Source organism: Bubalus bubalis, chromosome 3, assembly GCF_019923935.1.
Source record: "Bubalus bubalis isolate 160015118507 breed Murrah chromosome 3, NDDB_SH_1, whole genome shotgun sequence".
NCBI classification, from domain to species: Eukaryota; Metazoa; Chordata; class Mammalia; order Artiodactyla; family Bovidae; genus Bubalus; species Bubalus bubalis.
In genome coordinates, this window is record NC_059159.1 from 122,868,248 (window position 1) to 122,892,640 (window position 24,393).

Consider the following 24,393-nt stretch of genomic DNA (forward strand, 5'->3'; position numbering starts at 1 on the left):
AGTGTTCTGTGAAGTCTTTTTTTTCCGAGAAAATAGACAATTTCAACCAGGCTGCCTATAAAGCTGAAACAAGCCTCAAGCCTCAATCACCAGCTCCCAGACTCAGAAACCAGCCCCAGCCCCTGGCAGCTCAGAGGCCCTCTCACCTCCCCACACATTCCCAGAGCCTCCTGGGATGCTTCTCTCAGCCCACGTCAGCCCAAAGCTCTGAGTTACTTTCCTGTGGCCGAGACCTTGGCCTGTCCCTCAGAGCAGCCAGGGGTCGTCCTTGGAAGAACCGCCTGCCCCCAGCTGGGCCTGGCTCAGCGCGGAGGCCCCAGCGTCCTGCCGCTGACTAATGAGAGGAGGTGACGGTGTCACACCTTGCCGGGAAGTCACAGTGCTGGTGCCGACCCGCGCTGCCTGCCATCAAATTTTAATGCTGTTGCTGACATATTTATGGAATGCCTCACCAAGTGTTTGCGAGGAGACCAGACAAGATTTACCTCCACAATTACTACCACGATGTGCCGGCTTTGCTGTGCACGAGGAACTTGCAGCACCGTCGCCCGGAGCCCTGGTGCGCCCCGAGGAGGATTGCACGCAATTCCACACACCTTTTGCGCCCCCAGAGCGCAAGACCTGGGGCTGGAGCGGAGATGAATCACACGCGGTCCCTGCCAACTGAGAGCTCGCACTCCATGGGAAAGGGCAACACACACATCGATTACTCGAGTCCTGCGTGGCTGGGGACCAGTGCACAGATACAGGGAGAGAGGCAGGCCGGGCTAAAGAGGGGACAGGGTATTTTTTCTATCAGAGTCAGGGTCAAGAACAAAGCCAAAAGTGGGGCTCCATGGGGCCACTTAGCTGCTTCAGCTCTCATAGTTGTTCCCCTGCCTGTAAGGGCCCCGTGGTCTCCATCTCTCTCCACTGCTGGGCTCAGCGCCTCTCCTTTAATAGCTGTGTCCTCATTCAATCCTCGGGGTGCCCTCTCCAAAGGCCTATGGAGTGGATGTAGCCTCCGGGTTCCTCTCCCTTCCTCACCGTGTCAACAAGTCCCTTCCTCTTTATGCTGCAGGGCTCTCCCTGAGTGGAGAGGTGCCAGAGGGCAGAAGTGATGTACATGATTTGGGTCCATGTTCTCAAACCTTGCTGCCTCTTAGAGTCATCTAGGGAGCTTTAGGGAGAAGGCATTGGCACCCCACTCCAGTATTCTTGCCTGGAAAATCCCATGGATGGAGGAAGGAGCCTGGTAGGCTGCAGTCCATGGGGTCACGAAGAGTCGGACACGACTGAGTGACTTCCCTTTCACTTTTCACTTTCATGCATTGGAGAAGGAAATGGCAACCCACTCCAGTGATCTTGCCTGGAGAATCCCAGGGATGGGGGAGCCTGGTGGGCTGCCATTTACGGGGTCGCACAGAGTCAGACACGACTGAAATGACTTAGCAGTAGCAGTATCAGGGAGCTTTAGGAAAGCCACATGACCAAGACACACCCAAAGTAGTTCAATCAGAGTCTCTGGGTGGGACCAGGTTTCAGGATTGGTCCCAACTCCTGAGGTGAGTCCTCGTACAGTGAGTTTGAGAAGCAGAGGACAGGCGCTAGCTGCTCAGCGTGTAGTAGCATCAGTGGATTTTGTTAGAAATGCAGGGTCCTGGGCCCCAGTCTAGCGTTACTGAACCAAATCTGCTCTGGAAGATGATGCCCACATGGTTTGTGTGCAGTAAAGTTTGAGAAGCACTCACTCACATTAAGGAGTTTCCCGGGGTCCTCAGAGGCACACTGTGTCTAGTCCCCAGGCCTCCTGAAACTTGGCCCCTAAGAAAGCTGGCCTCTAAGAAGGCTAACTGCCAACAACTGACTGCTAAGAGGGGCCGGCTGGTGTGGGTGGACTGCAGGCAGGTGGTTGGGCAGCTGCCCCCAATACTTAGCAAGCTTGTTGAAGCACTTGTCCTGTGGAAGGAGCTGAATCATGACAGCCCTCAGGCGGATTCTCATAACTGTCAAGCCTGGACCGGAGGCAGGAGTCCCAGTGAAGTCCTCCCTCTATCACAAACTTAGTCTTCCCCAGTCCAGGCCTCAGTTTCCTCATGGGTGAGAAAGTCAGCCCTGCAGTTGGCTGTGCTAATGGAGACCTTTTCTTTCCTAAATTTGACTGACGCTTTCATCCGTGTCCTCTGTGACCAGCCCACAGACCTAGCTGAGAGGCAGCTTAGTGGGGAGGGACCTAGGAGGGGGAAGGAAGATGTCTTTGGGGGCCCAGGAAGAAAGAGTGAAGACACTTCCTAAGGGTACAAATGCAGGGTGAGCTGCAGGGGGGGGAGCCCCAGGTGTGCTGGGGAGACCCAGTGTGTATCTATGTTGATGCTGGGCATACAGCAGACAATGTTTCATCTGCCTACTCATTCAGCAGGTGTTAGCTGAGTGCTTGCTAAATACCAGGCACTGCTCTAGACACTGAGGATACAGCCATGAATAAAACAAACATTCCTGCCCTCAGGGTACTTATATTCTAGTGACATAAACAGACAATAAATAGGAAAAAAAATAAAGCATACATTATGCGTTAAGAAGAAAACATAAGGAGATGATATAGGGGCTGGGCATGGCTTCACCAAGAAGGTGACTTTTGAATAAAGAGGTGAAGGAAGTGAGAGTCAGACCCGTGAATACCTATTTGAAGGGCAGTCTGTGCAGAAGGAACGGCAAGTGCAAAGGTCCTGAGGCTGGAGTGTGGGTGGCATGTTGGAAGAGCAGAGAGGAGGTCTGTGAGGCTGGAGAGGAAAAATGAGGGAGGGGCAGGTAGAGATGAGTTCAAGGAGGGAAGTAGGAAGGGGAAGATCTTGTGAGAACGTCAGCCTCTACTCTGAGACAGCAAAAGAGGGACATGACCAGACTCAGACCGAAATGGCTCACCCTGGCTACTCTGGTGAAAATGGACTCAAGGGGGTAAAGGGTGGCACTAGGGAGACCAGTAAGGAGGATACCGCAAACATCTGCTGAAAGACAGACCCACCCACAGAGTGGGCACCTCTGGCCACATGGAGCTTCAAGCTACAAGGCTGGAAGGGCCAGGCATTGTGGCCATGAAAGTAGATGGTCAGCTGGCTGAGGCCAAGGACATTCATAGGGTGAGGCAGGATATGGACTGCCTGGACTCTAGTCTTGACTCAGCATGGCCCTGGGCCAGCCCATTCCTCTCACCGAGCCTAAAACAAAAGTAATAATCAGGAGTGCACCCACAGGGTTGTGGTGAGAATTCAGTGAGTGTGTGGATGGGCCAACTGTGGGTAAACGGACGGTCCTGTCCCATCCTGCCCTGTCCTGCCCACACCAGCAATGCCACACACAAGAGAGCGATGTGCCCCAATTGTCCACTAGGGGGAGCCTGGGCAATTCTTCCTCCAGCAGAAATGAAGTTTGCAAGCATCCATCCTGGCTCATCCAGGGAACTGCAGATGTGCCCAGCATGGCCCTCTGGGGTGGGAATGAAAGCCTGAGCTGCCCTTCTAGCCTGGGATTCTGTGGTTGTGGGTTGGGGGAGCTAGTCTTCTCCAAGGTATGTTCTGAGTAGCCCAGCAGTAGCTACTGAGAGGTCACTACCTGGAGACCTAAAGTTCCCTCAGACTCACACCATAGCCCCCAAATAACAAACCAAAGAGTAGGTGGAAAGGAAAAGCCACCCGCGACTGAAGGTGTTTGGTCTGAGGTGAGCGGGATAGATGGCTTTTAGTTCACTCCTGGCACATGTTTGTGTGTTTACTTCCTCTCTTGGCCCACACATTATTTAGTGTGGCTTCTCAAACCCTCACTGAGCATCTGCCCTGTGGCAGGCTCTGTGCTGGGTGGTGCTGTGATGCCACAGATGCTCAGGCTCATGAGCCTCCTTTGGCTGGCTCAGACAGCCAGCTGGGGTTTTGAATTTCTCAAGGTCTCTCTCATCTCTTCGTTTATCTGAAGTCTAAAGAGTTCCACTAAGATTCCCTTAAAATATACAAAGGGGGCAGGGCAGCCATGTAGGGATGAGTAGGTTGCTCACTGCACAAGAACAGCCAGCTGATTGGGCGTGTGCGGACTGAGATTCAGCCTGCTCTCCACTTGCCAAAGCCTGAAACTTGGAGTGAGGCTGCCTCCACTCATGGGGAGGAAGGTCCTGAGACACAAGCTGGGGAAAACCTCAAGGTCGGCTCCGTGGTGTCCCCTCTCTCTCCAGCTGTTGCTTCTTCACTCTGCTCTCACAGGTCAGAAGAGGAACATAAGGATGGATATAGCAAATCCCAAACGACTGTCAAACCTGGGCTACTGGGGTTCTCTCCTTTCAGCCCACATTTATCTAGTATTGAGGATGTGCCAAGCACCATAAAAGGCACAGATTGCCTATAAGGGTATCATTATACCTTTCACCGTTGAGACAGAAGTATGGTCTGGCTCTCAGGGTCCTGCTTTTTCTCTTGCTAAGAGGATCTGAGCAATCAAGACTGGACTCTATCCTGGCCCTGCCACTTGGGCAAGTTACTCTGTGTAAGTTGAGGTCTCAGCTTCCTCCTCTAAGAAATGGGGTACCATCAACACCAACCTGATGGGGCTGTTATGAAGGGCCAGCAGGCTGGGAAATGACCTGCTCATAGACATTCTCACTAGATGCTAGCTACTTCTAGAAAGCGGGGCCTTCTCCTCTCATCCTCACCACAGCCTCTGGAGGAAGACTATAAAAGATGCAAAGGGGGGAAGGTGACTGGAGGCAGGACTGAGGCCAAGGGAGCCGAGTGCCAGGCCAGGGCATCTGGCCTACGCCCCACACCTTCTCGGCCTCCCCTAGGTCTCCCTCGCAGCTGGAGGAGTCGCACGCTCAGATGTGGACAGAGGTGTTCCAGGTATGGGGAGGCTGAGAAGGATGTTCAGTCAGGCTCGGGAGACAAAGAAGGGATAGCGAGGCAGGATTTGACTTGCTCCAGTGGGTGTGCAGGTGGAGAGAGTGCCCCAGGGTTCCCGTGGGGCCTGCTCTCAGAAACCACCCGCCGTGAGGGTCGCTGGGCCCCAACCTGCCCCGGTCAGGGGGCCCCACTCCACCCTCATGCTGCCCCATCCAGCCAAGGCTGGTGGACCTGAGCACCGACCGGCCTCCGCCAGCAGCCCTCCCACCCGTTCCCTCGCTTCCTCCTGCTGGCCGGCATGGTGGCAGCCCTGCCTGCTCCCCGGGGAGCCCGCCGCCAGGCCTGATGGCGCTGACGGAGGGAGGGAGGCCGCCAAGCTGTCAGTCTGGAGGTGCCCCTCGGAGCCCCTCCTGGCTGGAGCGAGGAGGGTGGGCCGGCGCCGGAGCCGGGCTGTCAGGGCCTTCACAGAGACGAGGCCGGAGAGGCGCTGCCTGACAGCTCGCCCACCGAATTAGGACCATTTGCATGCTAATTTCCAGAGCTCTAACGGGCTGGCAGGCTGGCTGGGGGGTGGAGAGTGCGCAGAGAGAGGCGCCGCGGCCTCCCTGCCCGCCTGGAACAATGCTTGACTGATCTAGCTGCGTTAACGAGCAAATTATGGTAATTTTGTTATTACAAATGCATAGAAATTTCCAAAGCGGGCAGCCATTCAGGGCAGCTCCCTGCTCCTCCCCACTCCTAAATACCGAACCCCTGTTTGTATACAAGGGCCTGGCACCCGCTTCAGGGACAGAGGTTCTGGGGGACCAGGCTTCCCTCGGAGCGTCTCGGGGGAGGCCCAGAGCGAGCTGGTCTTGGGCCAGGGATCCCTTCCCATCTCTGGTCCAGCCCAGCAGCCCCAAGACCTCACCCTCCTGTCTCCTGGGGGTCCCTGGGCCTGGCAGTCCCACGAACCCACCACATTCAAGCTGGTTTCTTTCCATTCTGAGCAGGTAATATGGGTGATTCTCCTCATGGTTGCTCCGAGGTCTTGAGAAATTCAATGATTTCTCTGTTCACTCTGTGAAGTGGGCTCAGCACCCAGGAGGAGATCAGGGACTGTCTGATGGATGAATGAATGAAGGAAGGAGGAAGGCAGGAAGGAAAGAGAGGCGAGAACAAGGGAAGGGAGAAGGTTAGGGAGGAAGGGAGAGAAGGAAGGAAGGGAGGGAGGAAGACCAGAACTAATTCTAGAAATGAGGACAGTTAAGAAAGACCCCACCGCATCAGCTCACTGGTGGTATAATTAATCCAAGACCTCACCAGAGTTTATTTGCCAACTGGCAACCCCTCCTGGCATTTACAACTGTCCACTGCTAGAATCACAATTTGTCCCAGTTTTTCTGATGATCTTCTTTTTGATTAAAAGTATGTTTTTGGAAGCATGCTCCGGAATGCATCCAGACAGAAGCCTTTTCCAAGAAAGTGAGCTCCCCACTCTCAGCAGCGCAGTTTGAGTAGCTCCAGCCACAGGGGCACGAAGCTGGATGGTGAGACCCCGTTAAAAACCAGTCCACTCGTGGGAGGGGCCAGTTGGTTCCCTCCCAGGCCTCTGTCTGTGACCCACTCTCAGTCCTCCGATTTTATACAGGGATTTCAGGTTCGGGCTAATGTTACTGAAAGATCAAGAAGCTGCCTCAAGTCCATTTTGGAAGTCAGTGAGGAATAAATTGTCAATTACAGAGGAGAGTGGCACGGAATCTGCTCCAGGTGGCCAAGGAAGCCTGGGCAGTCGGGCTCTCCGAGTGGGTGTTTGGGAGGCAGAGACCTAAATGTGAGCTGAGACTATAAACTCAGCTAGGGTAGTGGCCAGATTTTTCAATTTGTCTGATTTTCTAATTGGGTCACAACTTCCAGAGGGCAGCCAAATGCAGGAAAAAAAAAAAAAAAATCCAACACAATCATTTCTTTTTGTCCAGGCGCCTGACTCTGGGGGAAAGACTGAGGGCAGGAGGAGTGAGGCCTCACCAAGGTCTCAGGCTGAAGCTCTGACCAACCTGGGGACAGCTCGGCCTGCATCCCAGGAGATGCTCCTGTAGCTGACCAGGTAGGGCCTGGGGAGGGTCCATGCTCAAGAGGGACAGGACAAGGCTGGGGTGGGTGGATGGGTGGGGGAGCTGTGCTTCAAGTTGTTCTAGAAGCCAGGTCAGCCAGGGACCACCCCAGGAAGGCTGGGCCTGCATGAAGTCGGGACAAAATGCTTCTTTTTTTGTTGCTTTGAAGACATAGAGGATGTGGGGGGTTATGTCCCCCTAGCCCAGTGGAGACAAAAGGACAGGCTGTGGCCACAGGAAAAAAAAAAAAAAAAAGGCCTCTGACTGGCTGTGTGACCTTGAGCAAGTCCTTTCTTTGACCTCATCTTCATACTCCTGGGCTGGTTTCTAAGGTCAGTCTGGCCATTCCATCCCTGGCGAAGGGAGAAGTAGCTACAGAGCGTATAAAGGCCACCCCAGCCCTCTGCAAGGCACGTATTAGAGGAGGCCTCCTCACATTACACAGACACAGCCCACCCTAGATCCCTGCTATCCGCCTGCAGTGCTGCACGTGCTGGCGGGCCCTCGGCTAGGGCTTCTGTTGAACCAGCACCTCTGTTGCTGCCCCCAGGCACCTGCTCTGGACACCCCCCAAGGGTCCTAGGTGGTGGGTGGTGGGACACGGCTGCTCTCCAGATTCCAATCCCCCTGCAGCCACTTCTGCAAGTGACTCTGGCTCCTTTCCGGGGAGTTGTCTTTCCAGGAATGCCCCCTCCTCCCGTCCCGAAAAGTACTCAGAAAATCTGCAGAGTCACAAAGTTCTGGGGCCATGGGGCTTTCCTTCAATCCAAGACTCCTCAGTGCAGACCCGGGACCTCCCCTTATCTCAGAGCGGCCCCCTTCTCTTGGGTCCCGCAGAGGGAGCGCTGTGCTTCTAACAGTCAAACTCCAAACTGGCAAAGCCCTTCGTTTGTCATCTGGACCTGACCACTGGCTAGCTGTGTGACCTTAGGCAAATCGCCATTCCTCAGCCTCAGTTTTCATCTCTGTGAAATGGGGCTAAAAACCATGCCTTCCTGATGCTATGGAGGGGACCTGCTGAGATCACACACAAGAACTGCACTTTGTAAACATCTGTCCAGATGGTGGTTCATATTCTTCCCATTGTTGTGAACAAGACCTCGAAATGGTCACAACTGTCATGCATCCTGCTTTGGCAGGACAATGCCCAAGGCACGCATGACCCAGGACTGAGCTTCAGACAAAAGGACATGATAACACAGTCGTCATCTGAACATTCCCTTCCCTCCTCCTTTATGTCCCTTGGTCTCCTTCCCACTCCTTCCCTCTCTCTTTCTCTCAGCTCTGGATCTAAGTCTTCCTGATTCAGATCCTTTATTTGTGCCGTTGCACATAGACTCCTTATAAAGAAAATTCATTTGTTCAGGGTCACCGCGTGGTTTTTCATTAAAAACAAATTACCCGCATTCAGGGAGGACATCTGGGCTTCTCAGGTCCCATTAATGACTATATTTCCAGCCTCCCCAGCCCGGTTGGGCTCCCCTTGCCTGTCACCCTGCGTTCCTGGCCCCAGGAGGACAATGAGAGTGACAGTCAAGTGAAAGGGAAAACATGAGGGATGAGGGCGAGAGGCGAGTCCCCCGAGAGGGGAAGGAGGGAAAAGTGAAAAAAATAAATAACTCAAACAGAGGGTAACAAGGGCCATTGTCTCAGCGTCTTCCAGCGAGGAGCCAGAGCAAATATTGGAAGAGCAAGCTGGGGCGTGTAAGTTGAGCCGAAGCTCTGTTTAATTACACAGTCGGGCCCCAAGCCCAGGCTGGACAAGATCGGGAGGGGCATGTGCCCGATTCAAACAAATTCTCCACCCCCTCATATCCGTGGGGCGCCTACTGTGTGCAGGGACTGGATAGCGGGAGGATTCCAGTGGAGCATCCAGGAGCTGGGCGAGCCCAGTCACTCCAGCCGTGGGCGAGGCAGAACCTGGGCAGTGCCCTGGCAGTGCTCAGGGGAGAGATGTGCCCCTGGAGCAAGTGGGGTGTAGGCATCCTCTTAGAGAGCGCACCCGACTGGGGCCCAGGAGCATGGGCGGCACATGGGCAGGTGAAGATAGGAGTAGAAGGAAATGTACCAGAGTCTGAAGTGTGGTTGCCTGGTGTCGCCGCTTGGGAAAGCCTTCTTCAGGCCCGTAAAAGACCTCTGGGTCAGGAAGGCCATCCACACCCCTAAGGGAGCGCCAAGGAAACCAAAGCCTTTCCCTGGGCCCACTTTCCATGGGCACCAGGGGCTGGGTGAAGTCGGGACCAGAATTCCAGGTGTCGGGCCCAGCTGCTCCCCGTGACTGGCTGTGCAGCCTGGCTGGCCACGGCACCTCTCTGAGCTCAGCTCACTTACCTCTGAAATGGGGATAAACATTCCAACCTCAAAGGTGCCTTCAAATTGCCACTGGGGGCGACAGGTGTGGCTCTCTTATAGCCTGTGAAGCACCATGCGGCTGGGGGTGAGGCTTGTTGCTGGAATTAACTGAGCGGCAGAGGCAGTTTGGCTTTACTCAAAAGCATTTTCCTTTGAGAGGGCAGAGCCCCACTGCTCTCCCTGCCCCCCAAAAGCTCTGGGCGTTGCCAAAAGTTCTCTGGGGAGAAGAGTCCTGGATGGAGTGACCCACAGGCTTAGCGGTGGCGGCCCGTCCAGCTGAGGGCCAATAGCTGATGAAGTTTGGGAGACAGGGGCTGTAGATGCCAGTGGATCAAAGGAAGAAATGAAGATGGCCCTGGTCGACTCAGTCTGGATTTTGGAAGGATTCTGATATGTACACAAGTAAAGCATGTCTCAGAACCTTTATATTCATTCTTCCTGCCCCCAGCGAAGCACTCATTCCAGGTGTGGAGCCCCTGAGGGCCATCCTCGCCTGTCACAGCAGGGTTAGAGGACACAGTGACAGCCGTAAGGGATTAGCACAGCTCGAGGCTCCCTTCTCCTTCAGCTCCACCCCTTGGAAGTGATTTACCTGATTACACGTGAAAGCCTAAGGCTTTGCCTTAGCATGTCCCAGCCCCAGACCTGAAGGGAAATTGCTGCCCACGTGGAACAGTGGTGGCTGGCTCAGGAGCCCTCCAGTTCAGCAGAGGGGTGATATCAGCAGATTTAGAAGCCCTTGTGTGGCAGGACCAGAAAGCCCCCTATGGAGCATCTAATTCAATCTCCTTGCCCCCTACCTCCTGCTTTGAGAGAGTAGAAAATCCAGAGACCGCATTCTAAGGTCACACTGTGAGGGTCTGACAGCTAGAATCAAAACCCAGGCCTCCTGGATTCCAGCTGGTCCTTCGTGCGCCAGCATGCTTTTCATCTCTGAGCCTTTGCTTCTGCAACTCTGTTCTTCCCCAATGTGGCAAAGCACTCATAAACCCACATGGAGTTTCTCCCCAGTCCCAGCATTACTTCTACGCAGGGTTCACATGGGGCTTTAGTCACAGGCACTGCTCAGATCAGGCCACTCCAGACCCCTCATTCTCCATGCCCTGAAGGCACAGGAGCCTCCCCTCCGACTCACATTCAGATCTGCCTGGGACAAGCCTGCCATCTGTCAAGGCTGCTGTTTGCAGCACTTCACGTCCCAGAGATTTCTAGGAATTGAGGCTCTGGCTCTTCTTACACATAGTCCCTTACGCAGCAATGCCCCTCCAACTTCTCAGACTGGCAAACTACCCTTCAAGGTGAAGCTCAGATGACCTTCTCCAGGAAGCCTTCCCTGATTTCTCCCACCTGCCCCAGCGCCCCCAGCAGACCTAGCAGCCTCTCTCCTGCATTTCCTCAGCACATTCCTAGATTTTAGCTCTAAACATAGCTTGTGGGAATGATCAGTGAGCCTGTTGGGCTGCAGCCCATGGGGTTGCAAAGAGCTGAACACAACTTAGCAACTAAACAACAACAACATCTCACAACTTCATCAAGCTGCCAGAAGTAAAGTCGCTTCTTATATTTTGCTTCCCTGGTGGCTCAGTGGTAAAGAATCGCCTGCCAATGCAGGAGATGCAGGTTCTATCCCTGGGTCAGGAAGATCCCTTGGAGAAAGAATTGGTAACCCACTCCAGTATTCTTGCCTGGAAAATGCCATGGACAGAGAAGCCTGGCAGGCTACGGTCCACGGAGTCACAAAAGAGCTGGACACAATTTAGCAACTAAACAACAACTCACCAACTAGACTGTGAGCTCCCTGAGGGCAGGGGTTGTGTCTGTAACATCACACCTAGCCCAGAGCCAGCACCGGTGTTTCTCAGGAAATATCTGAGAATGAATGAAAGGACAAATGAATGGCTACCTGCCATTTCATCCTGGCTGTGTCTGCTGTTCCCCAGGGTCTATGTTCCTCGTGTGGCAGAGTGACTGGAGGCCACTAGAGGGCAGCAAAGAGTCAGGAACAAGCAACAGGTGTGCGTGGCGTTCAGGACTGCCTTGGAGGGAGCTTAGAAAGGAGGACTGTAAGGAGGGAACTTAGAAAGTGCCCAGGCCACAGGACCCACAGGAGCTCTGGTGAGGAGGTCATAAGAGCTAAGAACAAAGGCTATTCATTCCCTAAGCAAACATGCTGATGCTTGGGCCAGGGAAGCGCTTGAGAAGGGAGCACTGATCCTATCTCACAAGATGCTCTAGCCCCTCCACCAAGTCCTCCCTGGCTTCTGCCAGCCCCTCCCAAGCCTGCCCATTCTCATGCTTTCAGTTCTGGTTTGGGGAAAAGGTCTCTACACAAGGCCGACAAAGGTGTCCCTCTGACTCCCATCCACAGGTTTCGGCCATGCCTATGGAGCTGTGCAGGGTTCCAAAAGCTGACAAATTCAAATCCTAACCTTGTTGCCCACTGGCCTCCTCCTTAACCAGCTTCTCTTCCTGTCAACCCCACTTACCCAGCTGGGCTGGCTGGGCCATACTCCCCCCAACATGAACCCACTCCAGTCGCTAAGCTGGACCCACTCTCAGCCCCCTGCCCCACTCCTCTTCAGATGGTCAAGGATACTCTGCTTACAGCCCAGCTTCTGGCCCTCTTTACCAGGACATCTTTCTCATTTGGACCAACCACAGGTGTCTCTCCATTTTTTCCAGGCATTCAGAGTCTACCCTGCTCCTGCTTAGCAGCACTTTTGCTTGTGACTGGATTCTTTTCTAATTTGTATCTCCCATTGATCCATGGGCTCCAAGGGATGTGGGCTCTGCTGGAGAGCTCTTGACTTGATGCCAGCTGGGCAAGGCCAGCTTTAGGCATGCCTGCTAGGCTTCTCTCCTCACCACCACACCCCAGTATAAGCTCAGACCCCAGTATAAGCAACGGCAATTGTAAATAATAATAATAAATAACACTTAGATTGCACTTAATATGTGCCAGGCAAAATTCTAAGAGTTTTTACATATTTGACAGTCATCCCTAGGTATCTGCCAGGGTTAGGGACCAGGACCCCTGTGGACATCACAATCCACTGATGCTCAAGTTCCTTATATAATATGATGTAATATTTGCATACAACCTACATGAGCCTCCTGTATACTTTAAATCATCTCTTGATACACTGCAATACCTAATCCAATGCAAGTGCTATGTAAACAGTTGCTAACATTCAAGTCTTGCTTTTTGCAATTTTCTGGACTATTTTCTGACTATTTTCTATCCATGGTTGGTTGAATCCATGGATGCTGAACCCATAGATCCAGAGGGCCAACTGTACATCATTTAATCCTCATTCTTATTATCATCATCCCCATTTTATAGATGAGGAGGAAACAAGGATCCAGAGAAGTTATATAACTTGCCCCAAGTCACACAGCTGGTGAGAAGCAGGAGGGTGATGCAAAACCAGGCAGCCTGGCTCCAGGCCCATGCTCTCAACCACCAGCCTCCCTGCTTTACCACGTGGCTGCCACTGCAGGCCCTCAGGGCAGCTCAGCCTCCATGGCTGCACTGTTGCAGTACTGAGCTGTGCTCTCCCAGGCAGCCCAGCCCCAACCACCACCACCCCCTCCCCCATCCCCACCGCCTTTTCTATGGCATCTACTATTGCCTGAGTACTATGGGCCAGGCACTCTGCCAGGAACCAGGGACACAGAGATGAACAAGATAGACAGAGCCTTGTGTGCTGTATAACCCTTGAGTACTGTACAGACCTGGGGGGAACTGGACAAGGAAGAATAAACTAATTAAATTAAATTCCTCCCACTGTGCTTAAATAATGAATGAAAAGAACAGAATGCCTTGAGAAGGGTGTGATGGGGGTCTTGGTTTAGATGGTGTGGTGGGCAGAATAACACCTCCCTCCTGAATAACACTTCTCTCCACAAAGATATCTGCACCCTAATCCCTGGAACTCATGATGACCACGTCGGGTTGTATGGCAAAGGGGAATGAAGGTTGCTAATTAGCTGACCTGAAGATAAGGAGATTATCCTGGATTAAGCAGGTGAGTCCATTAAAACCACAAGGGTCTTTCTAAGAGGAAGAGGGAGCTGCTACTGCTGCTGCTAAGTCACTTCAGTCGTGTCCGACTCTGTTCGACTCCAGAAATGGCAGCCCACCAGGCTCCCCCATCCCTGGGATTCTCCAGGCAAGAACACTGGAGTGGGTTGTCATTTCCTTCTCCAATGCATGAAAGTGAAAAGTGAAAGTGAAGTCGCTCAGTTGTGTCCAACTCTTTGCGACCCCATGGACTGCAGCCTATCAGGCTCCTCCGTCCATGGGATTTTCCAGGCAAGAGTACTGGAGTGGCTTGCCATTGCCTTCTCCGAACCTGGAAGATGGCAGCATGATAAAGACTCAGGCCAGGGATGTGGAGCATTTATAAGCTGAGGAAGGCAGGGGACGAGTCTCCCTGGGTGACCTCCAGAAGACACCCAGCCCTGCTGGCACCTGGACTTCAGCCCAGGGAGACCTAGTTTGGATTCTCAACCTCCAGAACCATAAAATGAGAAATTACTGTTGCTTTAAGTCAGTCACTAATTTGCAGTGACTTGTCATAGCAGCAAGAGGAAACTAATACATGTTTGGTGAGGCCTTAGGTGAAAACGCGGGAGTGAGAGGGAGCCAGGCAGTCTGGGCCAGTGGCAGTGGGAGTAATAGAGCGGGCTGAGTGCACTAAGCAGAGGAATTGCCCCTGTGAGGGGGAGTAGGTGCCTCCATCCCTCCCACTGGAGTCCAGTACATGGTGCCTGCCCACACCACCTCATTGGCCTCAGGGGTCCACTCCAACCTCACCATCACCTCCCACTTCTTCAAGAAAGCCATCAGTTGAGCGATTTCAATGAATGGCATCTAGAGGTGATGCACACCCATCTACAGTGAGCAGAGCTTCCAGGACAGAGAGCCCACCAGGCTCCTTCTAGGGCCTTCGTCAAACAGCTGCTTGTCTGCTGCAGCCCAGGGGAGGGAAACATGACATGGTCAGGATTTCCTGGCACTCTGGCCTGAAACCCCCAAAGAGGAGTCCAGTAAGGGGTGTGGGGGCAAGGTGAGTTCATCTCAAAGACAGTTGGTTACCTTGCTTCTTAGACTCACTGAAGCCAAAGGGCAGTGAACGCCCCCATCTTTCCCTCAGCCTAGAATTTTTAAGAGTTTTTCAAATGCCATGTCAATATCCGTTAGGTTGTGCAAATACCTTCAGGCAGGAATCAACTAGTTACACTGGTCAAGATACTATGGAATCTTTGGTGCAAAACTTTTGGCATTTGCTGGAAGTTGATGAAAATAAAATCTGAAAACTGTCTCCATGCTGAGCTGATGTGATGTTCCGTGTTTGCTTTGTTCAACGTAACTAATTAGCCAAGGGCTGTGTAGGGTTTTCAGAGCCACAGGAACTGAATCTGCAAATGCTCGAGCAGACCAAGTAGCCTTGATCTGCATATGTGAACACATCCTGAAACACAGAGGAGGGACAACCCCAATAGCAGAACCAAATTCGAAATAAACAGGAGTGTAAGCCACCAAGACCGTGGTTCATACAGAAAAACATACTATTTTTCCAGGCCTCCAAATTCAACTGCCCAAGTGTACCCCGGACATAATTCCTTTTCAATGTATTCTAAAAGAAAACTTCATCTACGGAAGTCTCTCTTATAATGGAAGAGGTGGCAGCCAAATGTTTCCCAGAACCTGTGCTGTGCTGTGCTAAGTCACTTAGTCGTGTCTGACTCTGCAACCCCACGGACTGTAGCCCGCCAGGCTCCTCTGTCCATGGGGATTCTCCAGGCAAGAATACTGGAGTGGGTTGCCATGCCCTCCTCTAGGGGATCGTCCCAACCCAGGGATCGAGCCCAGGTCTCCCACATTACAGGTGGATTCTTTACTATTTGAGCCACCAGGGAAGTCCTTCCCAGAACCTAGGTAGGAAAAACAGCTCAGAAGATTTCAGTTTCCCTTGGGATTCACTTCCAGGCTGGAAGGGAGGACTGTTTCATATAGTGATATTGACTTCAGCCTTCTGGGCTCCAGGACTGTGAGAGAAATTTTCCCACTGTCTTAAGTCACCAAGTTTGTGCTAACTTGTTATAGCAGCCATAAGAAACTCATACGCAGTATTAATTTTCCCTCCCTCCTGCCTTTAGCCAGACACTCACATAAAAGGACCTATTCTGTGTTATGGGCTATGAGGGGTGCAGAAGACGAGTAAGGCAGAGGACCCACTGTGCTGAAAGGTGGGCTAGATCTGGGCAGTTCCAGCAAAGACCATGAGTGTGGGCCAGCACTGCCCCCATGAAACCATCCAAGAATGCATCTGGAAATCCTGTTGGAGAGAGTCCCAGAGATGTGATGCTGCTGTGGTCACTGGGGAACAGGAGCTAAGGACCTGCTTGTTAAGCGTGGAGTCGCAGCCCTGAAACCAGGTCTGGTGCTGAATGAGTGCTGGGGCTTCGTGAGAAGAGAAAGCGGGAAGAGAAGGAAAACAGAAGGGAGGGAGGGAGGCTGCAGAGAGAGCCGTGGGGCTTCCCTGCCAAAAACGCATGTCTTCCTTCCCCCTCTCCACGCACCCTCCCTCTCTGCAGGGTCCCGGCAGGCTCCGTGGCCGCCCCTGTCCAGTGGCTGCTGGTAGGCTCCGTTAGGCTGTGCTCTTGTGCAGCCCTGTGGCTCCTGCTGCCACCATTAATGGTACCTGCCGGGGGCTCTGCTGGAACCCCCGGCCGTTTGTATCCCGAGCCTGGTAATTAGGATTGGAAGAATCCCAGGGGCTGGAGGGCACCTCTGTCTGGATAAACTTGGGCAAGTTCAGCCGCTGCTCTGAACTTGGCCTCTTTGGAGTTGGCAGCAGGGACCGGAAGGGCCACCCTAGTGGCCCCACTTCGCCCACCCACATGCCCTCAGGACTGGACCTGGGGCTGCCACCTCCCCCTCTGCCATCACTGTGAAGCATGCATCAACAGACTGAGGGTACACAGGGTGGCAGAGGGCAGGAGTGCTGAACTGGAGGCAGAAGACCTGGATTCAAGACCTCCCATCTCCAAGCTCTGCAGCTGTGGGTAGTTCCCTAACTTTTCTGAGTCTCACTAGCCTCCTTCTGACCCTGGGGACCCTGCCCACCTCACAGGCTGTAACACCGAAGGCTCCTGGGCAAGCGCTTTGCACTTGACAAAGTGACCCACAGCCATGAAGTTACTGGCCAATCCTAACTTGCTAAAGGCTGGGAGATGGTGGGGGCGGAGGCAGGCAGGAGGGTGTGTGTCCCCCCGCCTCCCTCTCTTGCCCTGAACACAGTGGCTCTGCCATTACCCCTCCTGGAGGCAGAAAAGGCAAAGCCTTTGCAGGCATGGATCTGGCAGGCCTCCCCAGCGTTGGCAAGGCCCAGGGCAAGAGTACACACAGAGGCCATTTCCCATATGTCTCATATTTAAAAGTCATAAATCAAGCTAACAAACCGTTAAATGAAATATGCTCTGTCCTCCTACCTTGTTAAATAGTCTCCGTAATAACCTGGAAGTCCAGGAGCGAATTTAGAATTCTGGGTCTCCTCAGAGCCTGTGCCCAGCCCTGGCTGCATGGTGAAGGCCCACCTGATCCCTGATCCGCCCAGCTTCCTTCCCCACGCCCGGCCTGTTTGTCTTCACCGGCCTTGAATGCAGGTGTGGACACCCAGGCTTCACGTCCACACTTTGTTCACGTTGCCCACAAAGAGTCAACCCTGGGCCCCAGGGTGTGCACGTCGGTGATGTGGGCTGGCAAGAAGCTGGAAGGGGCTTAGGGCTGTTTGGGCAGGGGCCCTCCTGCCTGAGCCTCAGGGTGGTTCATGCTGAGTCAGGGCTTCTATTGTGGCTCCGCCTCCTACTTGCTGGGCAGCTTAGGATGCCCCAGCTCCTCTTGCATGGCAACCCACTCCAGTATTCTCGCCTGGAGAATGCCATGGACAGAGGAGCATAGCGGGCTACCATCCAGGCAGTCGCGAAGAGTCTGACACGACTGAAGCGACTTAGCACGCACACGGCCCCTCTATGACCTTCAGCCAGGTCCCATGCCCCTTTGCATTCAGGCTCCCTGTGTAGCCAGAGAGGGGTGTCTGAGGGACAGTCAAGGACCCCCCTGACTCTGACATCCTCCCAGGTGCTGCCGCTGGTTGACAAAGAGGCCAAGAAGGCAGAGCTCAGCCTCATTTTTTCAGGTTCACTCCTCAGAAGCAGAGAGGTCACTTGGACCATGTCGGGAGGGATGCCCCCCACGAACCCCAAATGCCTCCTTCTGCAAAGATGCAGACAGAGCAGACTCACCAGGTACCATCCCCGTCAGCGTTGGCGCCGAGTAGCTGCCCTGTCCGGCGGGGGGCACGTGTGGAGGGTACCCAGGGAGGGTCGTGCTCGCCAAGTCGCGGCCTGAGGAGTCAAAGCAATAAATCACAGGATGAGCATCCCCACGGCCAGCTGCTCCTGTCCACAGTTCCCCCCACATTTGCACAGTTGTCATGTCTGGATGCTTGATACCAGTGTACACGCATGCGCACACACACACACACACACGTACTCGCCCACCCCTCCAGCTGGGCTCCACCAGCAGGAAGCAAGGATGGCTCGGTCGGATCCCTGGGAAACCAGAGCTCTGACCACACCCCTTGCTCTCTGCTCCCCAAGTAGGGCTTGGCCTTCTCCATCAACACACCATTGCTTCTGCTGGGCCTTCTGCACATGGCCCAGCACCACCATCTTCCAAGACCAGCTCAGCCATCTCCCAGCCACCCAGGTGGGCAGGGCTCTGCCTGCCTCAGACCCAAGTCTGGTCCTTACTGACTTTTTTCTCTTTGGACCAAGATCTTGTCATTCATTCAATAATGGTGCAGGAAGCACCTCCTGACACCAGACACTGTTCTGGGACATAGAGGTTAAGGCCTCGGCCACTGGGGGCAGACGTCCAGCGGGCATGTGTTCCCCTCATTGCAGGCTGCCAGCTCCTAAGGGCAGGAGTGACACCTCATTCAACACCCAGAAAATCTACCTCCACCACAGGGCTCAGCACCTAGTAGGTCTCCGTGAATAAACGCGTGAGTGAATGGTATGGGTTCCAGGCCAAGTGGAAGAAAACCCCAAAGCAGTAGAACTCTGAAAGGATCCTGAGGTTCAGCGCTCAGGTAAAGAGCGGGCCTATAGCTCTCCAAATATTGATAATCACACGTATGTCCTAAGGTGCTCATGTGTAACAGCAACAATCCAGACCCCGGAAGATGGGACTGTTCAGTGGTTACCTGTTGAGCTCTAAGGATGAGACCCCACCGTTGGGGGAGGAATTGGCAGTTGCCCCTAAAAGAAAGGGATGCCCCTGCGGTCAGGCTCTAAGATGTGTAGAGACAGCCCAGGCTGGGGCTGTTCTAACAGGTCAGCTTCCCTACCAGAAGGTGCCCCAGGTGGAGCACCCCCCCAGCCCTGGGCCCAGGCTCACACCCCTGGTGACAACACACCACAAAGGCTTATGTAGGAATTGTAAACACCAGGCTCTGTTTCCAGTCTTTTAAATCATTAACTCATTTAACCCTCAACAACACTATGAGGTAAGGTATTGATACATTCCCCACTTTATAGGATAATGAAACAGAAAGGTCAAGTAATTTGTCCAAGGTTGCATGGTAAGGATTTGAAGCCAAGCAACCCAGCGGCAAAGACCATGGGTTTAGTCACTCTATTCTACTGCCTTGCATATGTGCCTGGCTGGGCTTCTGTCCCCCCATTTCTCAGCTGGGACAGTAGGCTGAGCCCTGCCTTTAGGCCACACTGTCACCAGCCTTACTCCATCATGCAGAAAGAAATTCAACTACACAGTTTTCGTAATATATGTGTTGGAATGAAAGCAAGGCCCACAGTGGGGGATGGAGGCCAGATTTGCCTCCTGGAAGATGGAGGCGTTACCCTGGTAGGAGGCTACCTGCTGTACGGGGGTTCCTGGGGCCAAGCCCCAGGAGATCCATGCCCCAACCATCTGCCTCAGATGGATAAGAGGGTCCTGAGAAGAGAAGGGATTTGCCCATGACACTCTCCTCATTTCAGGCAAGGCTGGGACTGAAGTCCAGCTCTCCTAATTCCTGGGCTTTGGTTCTTTTTTCAACAGGGGTTGTCCTTTCGGTCACATCCGAACCTCAACAGTTTCTGCTGCTGTTACATACACTTTAAACCCTGATCCCCAAAACGGAAATGCAGTGCCTCGCCAAGGCACTCAACTCAAGAAGCTAGATAAAAAAGCAATAAAATGAACCTAGGGAAAGGAGGAGGAAGGAATCGATAAAGAAAAGCAGAAAATAATGAATTAGGAACCAGAAGAGCAGAAACAATAATAAAAACACACAATAATAAATAATAAATACAACCAAGAGTTGTTATTTGAAAAGACCAATGAGATAGACAAACCAAGGATAAGACTCAAAAAAGAAGGCACAAACATCAAGATAAGGAATGAGAAGATACAGCCAGAGATATGGGAAAGATGACATTTAAAAAACATAGAAACATGCATGGATGCTCTATGCTGCCAAACGTGGAAATCTCGTCAACAGGCACAATTTTCTAGGAAAACATGAATTACCAAAATTAATTCAAGAAGAGGTAGAAAATGTTAACAGCCCAATCATATCAGAAAATGTTGTTTAAAGTTATTTTTAAAAAATAAGGTACCTTGTCCATGTAGTTTTGGGGGCATTTGTTTTTGTCTTTGGAAAGTTCTTTTAAAATTTCAAGGAACACACACTTCTGTTATTAAGCTGATCCAGGATACATAAAGCTAAGAAAATGTTCATTTTGCCAAGGTGGCAAAATCCTGATATAAAAATTTAACAAAGTCACTCAAAAATGAAAATTAATGGCTGGTCTCACAATTTATTAATATGTAGGCAAAAAAAGTCTACTATCTCATTGATGAAACAATATAGATAAAGAATAGTACACCATGACCAAGTAAGCTTTATTCCAGGGATGCAAGGTTGCTTCAGTATTAAAACTGGTTGGGAATTCACATTAATATGTCAAAATTCACATTAACATATTTAAATTAATATATTTGATATGATTATATCAAAAGCTGTGGAAAAGGCATTGGCTAAAATTAAAGAACACTTATGGCTCAATAATAAAAAGACAAACAACCCAGTGTAAAAATGGGCAAAGGACTTGAAAACACATTTGTCTGAAAAAGATATACAAAAACGGCCAATTCCCTATCAGGGAAATGCAAATCAAAACCACAATGAAATACCACGTCACACCCACTAGGATGTCTATAATAAAAAAGACAGCTTATGACAATGTTAGAAAAGATGTGGAAAATTGGAACCCTTATACACTGTGGGTGGGAATATAAAATGGGGCAGCCACTTTAGGAAAGTCTAGAAGTTCCTCAAAAAGTTAAGCATAGCATTACAGCATCTCCCAAGAGAAATGAAAACATGTGTCCACTCAAAATGTGTACATGTATGCTTCAAGCAACATTATTCATAATAGCCAAAAGAGTAGAAACAATTCAAATATCCATCAATTGATGAATGGATACCGAAAACGGTGTATATTCATACAACATAATACTTAGCAATAAAAAGGAATGAAGTACTGATACACGCTACAACATGGGTGAACTTGAAAGAAGCCCATCACAAATGACTACATATTGTATGATTCTACTAATATAAAATGTACAGATTAGGCAAATCTATAAAGAGAAAAAGTAGATTACTGGTTGCCCTAGGCTGGGAGTGGGGAATAGGGGGAAAGAGAGTAACTGCTAATGGATATGAGGTCTTTCCAGGAGGATGATGCAATGTTCTAAAATTGGTCGTGGTGATGGTTGCATGACTTTGTGAGTGTGCTAAAAACCATTGAATTGTATACCTTATATGGGTGAATTTTATGGTATGTGAATTATATCTCAATAGTACTGTTATGTTTTATTATTGCCATCTATCATCACCATCATCTTGAAAAAGAAAAAGTCATTTGACACCAAAAATGTAGGAAGGACATAATATTAAACTGTTTCTTAAACCAAATAAATTTGTCTTTATGGAAAAAATATACAACAAAAGAAAAGATTAATAAATTGAATTACTTAATAAAATAGACCCAAAATCTCTTGCCTGGTAAAAAACAATATGTGTGTGCCAAGTTGCTTCACTCATGTTCAACTCTTTGTGACCCTATGGGCATGGCCCGCCAGGCTCCTCTGTCCATGGGATTTCCCAGGCAAGAATACTGGAGTGGGTTGCCATGCCCTCCTCCAGGGGATCTTCCCAATCCAGGGATTGAATCCACGTCTCCGGCAGCTACCTGCATTGCAGGCAGAATCTTTACTGCTGAGCCACCAGGGAAGCCCAGAAAACAATATAAGCAAAATCAAATGATAAATGGTGGACTGGAGGAAATTATTTGCAGCATATACCATAGGTAAATGGCTACTATCCCTATATATCAGAATCTCATAAGAATCAAAATCTCATAAGAATCAAAGGGAAGAGACCAAAAATCTCATAGAAAAATGGGCAAAACTCAGGAACATAAAACTGTTATTTGTTGGGTGACTGGTCAACGAACAGAATAACAGCTTCCTTCAAGGAAAAAGCAAGAGAGTTCCAGAAAAACATCTATTTCTGCTTTATTGACTATGTCAAAGCCTTTGACTATGCGGATCAAAATCAACTGTAGAAAATTCTGAAAGAGATGGGAATACCAGACCACCTGACCTGCCTCTTGAGAAATTTGTATGCAGGTCAGGAAGCAACAGTTAGAACTGGACATGGAACAACAGACTGGTTCCAAACAGGAAAAGGAGTTCGTCAAGGCTGTATATTGTCACCCTGTCTATTTAACTTATATGCAGAGTACATCATGAGAAACGCTGGACTGGAAGAAGCACAAGCTGGAATCAAGATTGCCGGGAGAAATATCAATCACCTCAGATATGCAGATGACACCACCCTTATGGCAGAAAGTGAAGAGGAACTCAAAAGCCTCTTGATGAAAGTGAAAGTAGAGAGTGAAAAAGTTGGCTTAAAGCTCAACATTCAGAAAATGAAGATCATGGCATCCGGTCCCACCACTTCATGGGAAATAGATGGGGAAACAGTGGAAACAGTGTCAGACTTTATTTTTCTGGGCTCCAAAATCACTACAGATGGTGACTGCAGCCATGAAATTAAAAGATGCTTACTCCTTGGAAGGAGAGTTATGACCAACCTAGATAGCATATTCAAAAGCAGAGACATTACTTTGCCAACAAAGGTCCAGCTAGTCAAGGCTATGGTTTTTCCTGTGGTCATGTATGGATGTAAGAGTTGGACTGTGAAGAAGGCTGAGTGCTGAAGAATTGATGCTTTTGAACTGTGGTGTTGGAGAAGACTCTTGAGAGTCCCTTGGACTGCAAGGAGATCCAACCAGTCCATTCTGAAGGAGATCAGCACTGGGATTTCTTTGGAAGGAATGATGCTAAAGCTGAAACTCCAGTACTTTGGCCACCTCATGCAAAGAGTTGACTCATTGGAAAAGACTCTGATGCTGGGAAGGATTGGGGGCAGGAGGAGAAGGGGACGACAGAGGATGAGATGGCTGGATGGCATCACTGACTTGATGGACGTGAGTCTGAGTGAACTCCGGGAGTTGGTGATGGACAGGGAGGCCTGGCGTGCTGCGATTCATGGGGTCACAAAGAGTCGGACACGACTTAGCGACTGATCTGATCTGATCTGATCAAGGTTCCTGTGAGCCAGGCTTTGGGCCAGTACTCCACATGGCTTATCTCAGTCAACAACCCCAGAAGGTGGGTGCTGTTATCATCCCCATTCTACAGATGAAGAGATGAAGACTCCAAGCAGCTGATGTATGTGCCCAAGGTCATACAGCTGATGATCATGATCGCTAACATTTTTGCAGCACTTACTGTATTTTAGGCCCTGTTCTAACACTAGGCAGAGTTCTGAACACTGTTCACTGTGTTTTATAGATATTAACTCATTTAATCCTCACTCTATAAGTCCAATAATATTATTCCCATTCTACAGATGTGGCACTAAAACACAAGAGGTTAGGCACCTGCCCAGGGTCTCACAGCTAGTGAGAGAGGCACGGCCAAACCCAGGCATTCTGGCACCAGATCCTCCACACTCCCCCAAGACACAGGGCACTTGTTCTTTCCCCATCCCTAAACTGGGGGTCCCCAGATTGCAAGAGCTGCTCCCACTCTCCCTCCCCTGCACTGGCAGGGCACACAGTAGGTGCTTAGAAAATACCCGCCAAGGTGAAGATTAATCAAAAGACATTGGTTCTACCATCTGAAAGGAACTTTGGTTCCCATCTCACCAATGTCTCAGAAAGCCCTTCACCGTGAAAGCCACAAGATAACCAGGCCTCATTTATCTGTTTTTTGCTTGGATGCAACTTTTTCTTTTTCATATATGGCCCATTTCTACGTAGGCTCTCTCTACGTACACTAATGGGGGGAAATGTGAATCCAATTAACTTCAAATTTAGCTCATAATGAACTTATCTCATTTTGCTACCAGCTCCATTCTCATCGTGTGGCAGTAATTAACCACTGGGGGTTGTCACTCCCAGACACATGACATGGAGATCCTCCCAGCCCTTCACTTCAAACCCTTACAGAATTCATTACCCTGACAGTACGCAAAGCCTTCACTTTGAATACCACAGGGCACCAACCAAACTCCCCCTCTATCTGCCCGAATGTGAGTGTGAGCAAGAAAAAGAAGAAAGTGAGCCACTGAGAAGCCATGAGTTATTGTGAATGCGATGGGAGCAAGAGGCTGGTGAGGGCTCCATGGCCAGAAAGGGTCTGGCTGCCTAGACAGCCCTGTGTTGGAGGTTCTCCCCAGAGGCAGGGAGTCTCCACCACAAAGTCCAAGCTATAAGGAACATAGCAGAGCTGACCAGGGAAAGCTAAGTCCTTTGCAAACTGGCAATCATATCCACCGGGGACTGTTAATGCTCAGGAAGTCTGAACACCCCAGGCAGAGGCAATGGTGACTTGTGTGTGTGTGACCTTAGGTAAGTTCGACCACCTCTCTGGG

At 50.9% G+C, this 24,393-nt stretch overlaps 1 protein-coding gene across 4 annotated transcripts in view; it reads right to left on the bottom strand.

The window, feature by feature from the left end:
- PAX5 (paired box 5) overlaps positions 1–24,393 on the bottom strand; it is a 182,793-nt gene that overhangs the window by 21,116 nt on the left and 137,284 nt on the right. For all 4 annotated transcript variants that reach the window (XM_025281736.3, XM_006063498.4, XM_044940045.2 and 1 more), the window contains one exon: positions 17,618–17,719. In XM_025281736.3, the coding sequence (XP_025137521.1) occupies positions 17,618–17,719 (102 nt within the window). The remainder of the gene's footprint in view (positions 1–17,617; positions 17,720–24,393) is intronic.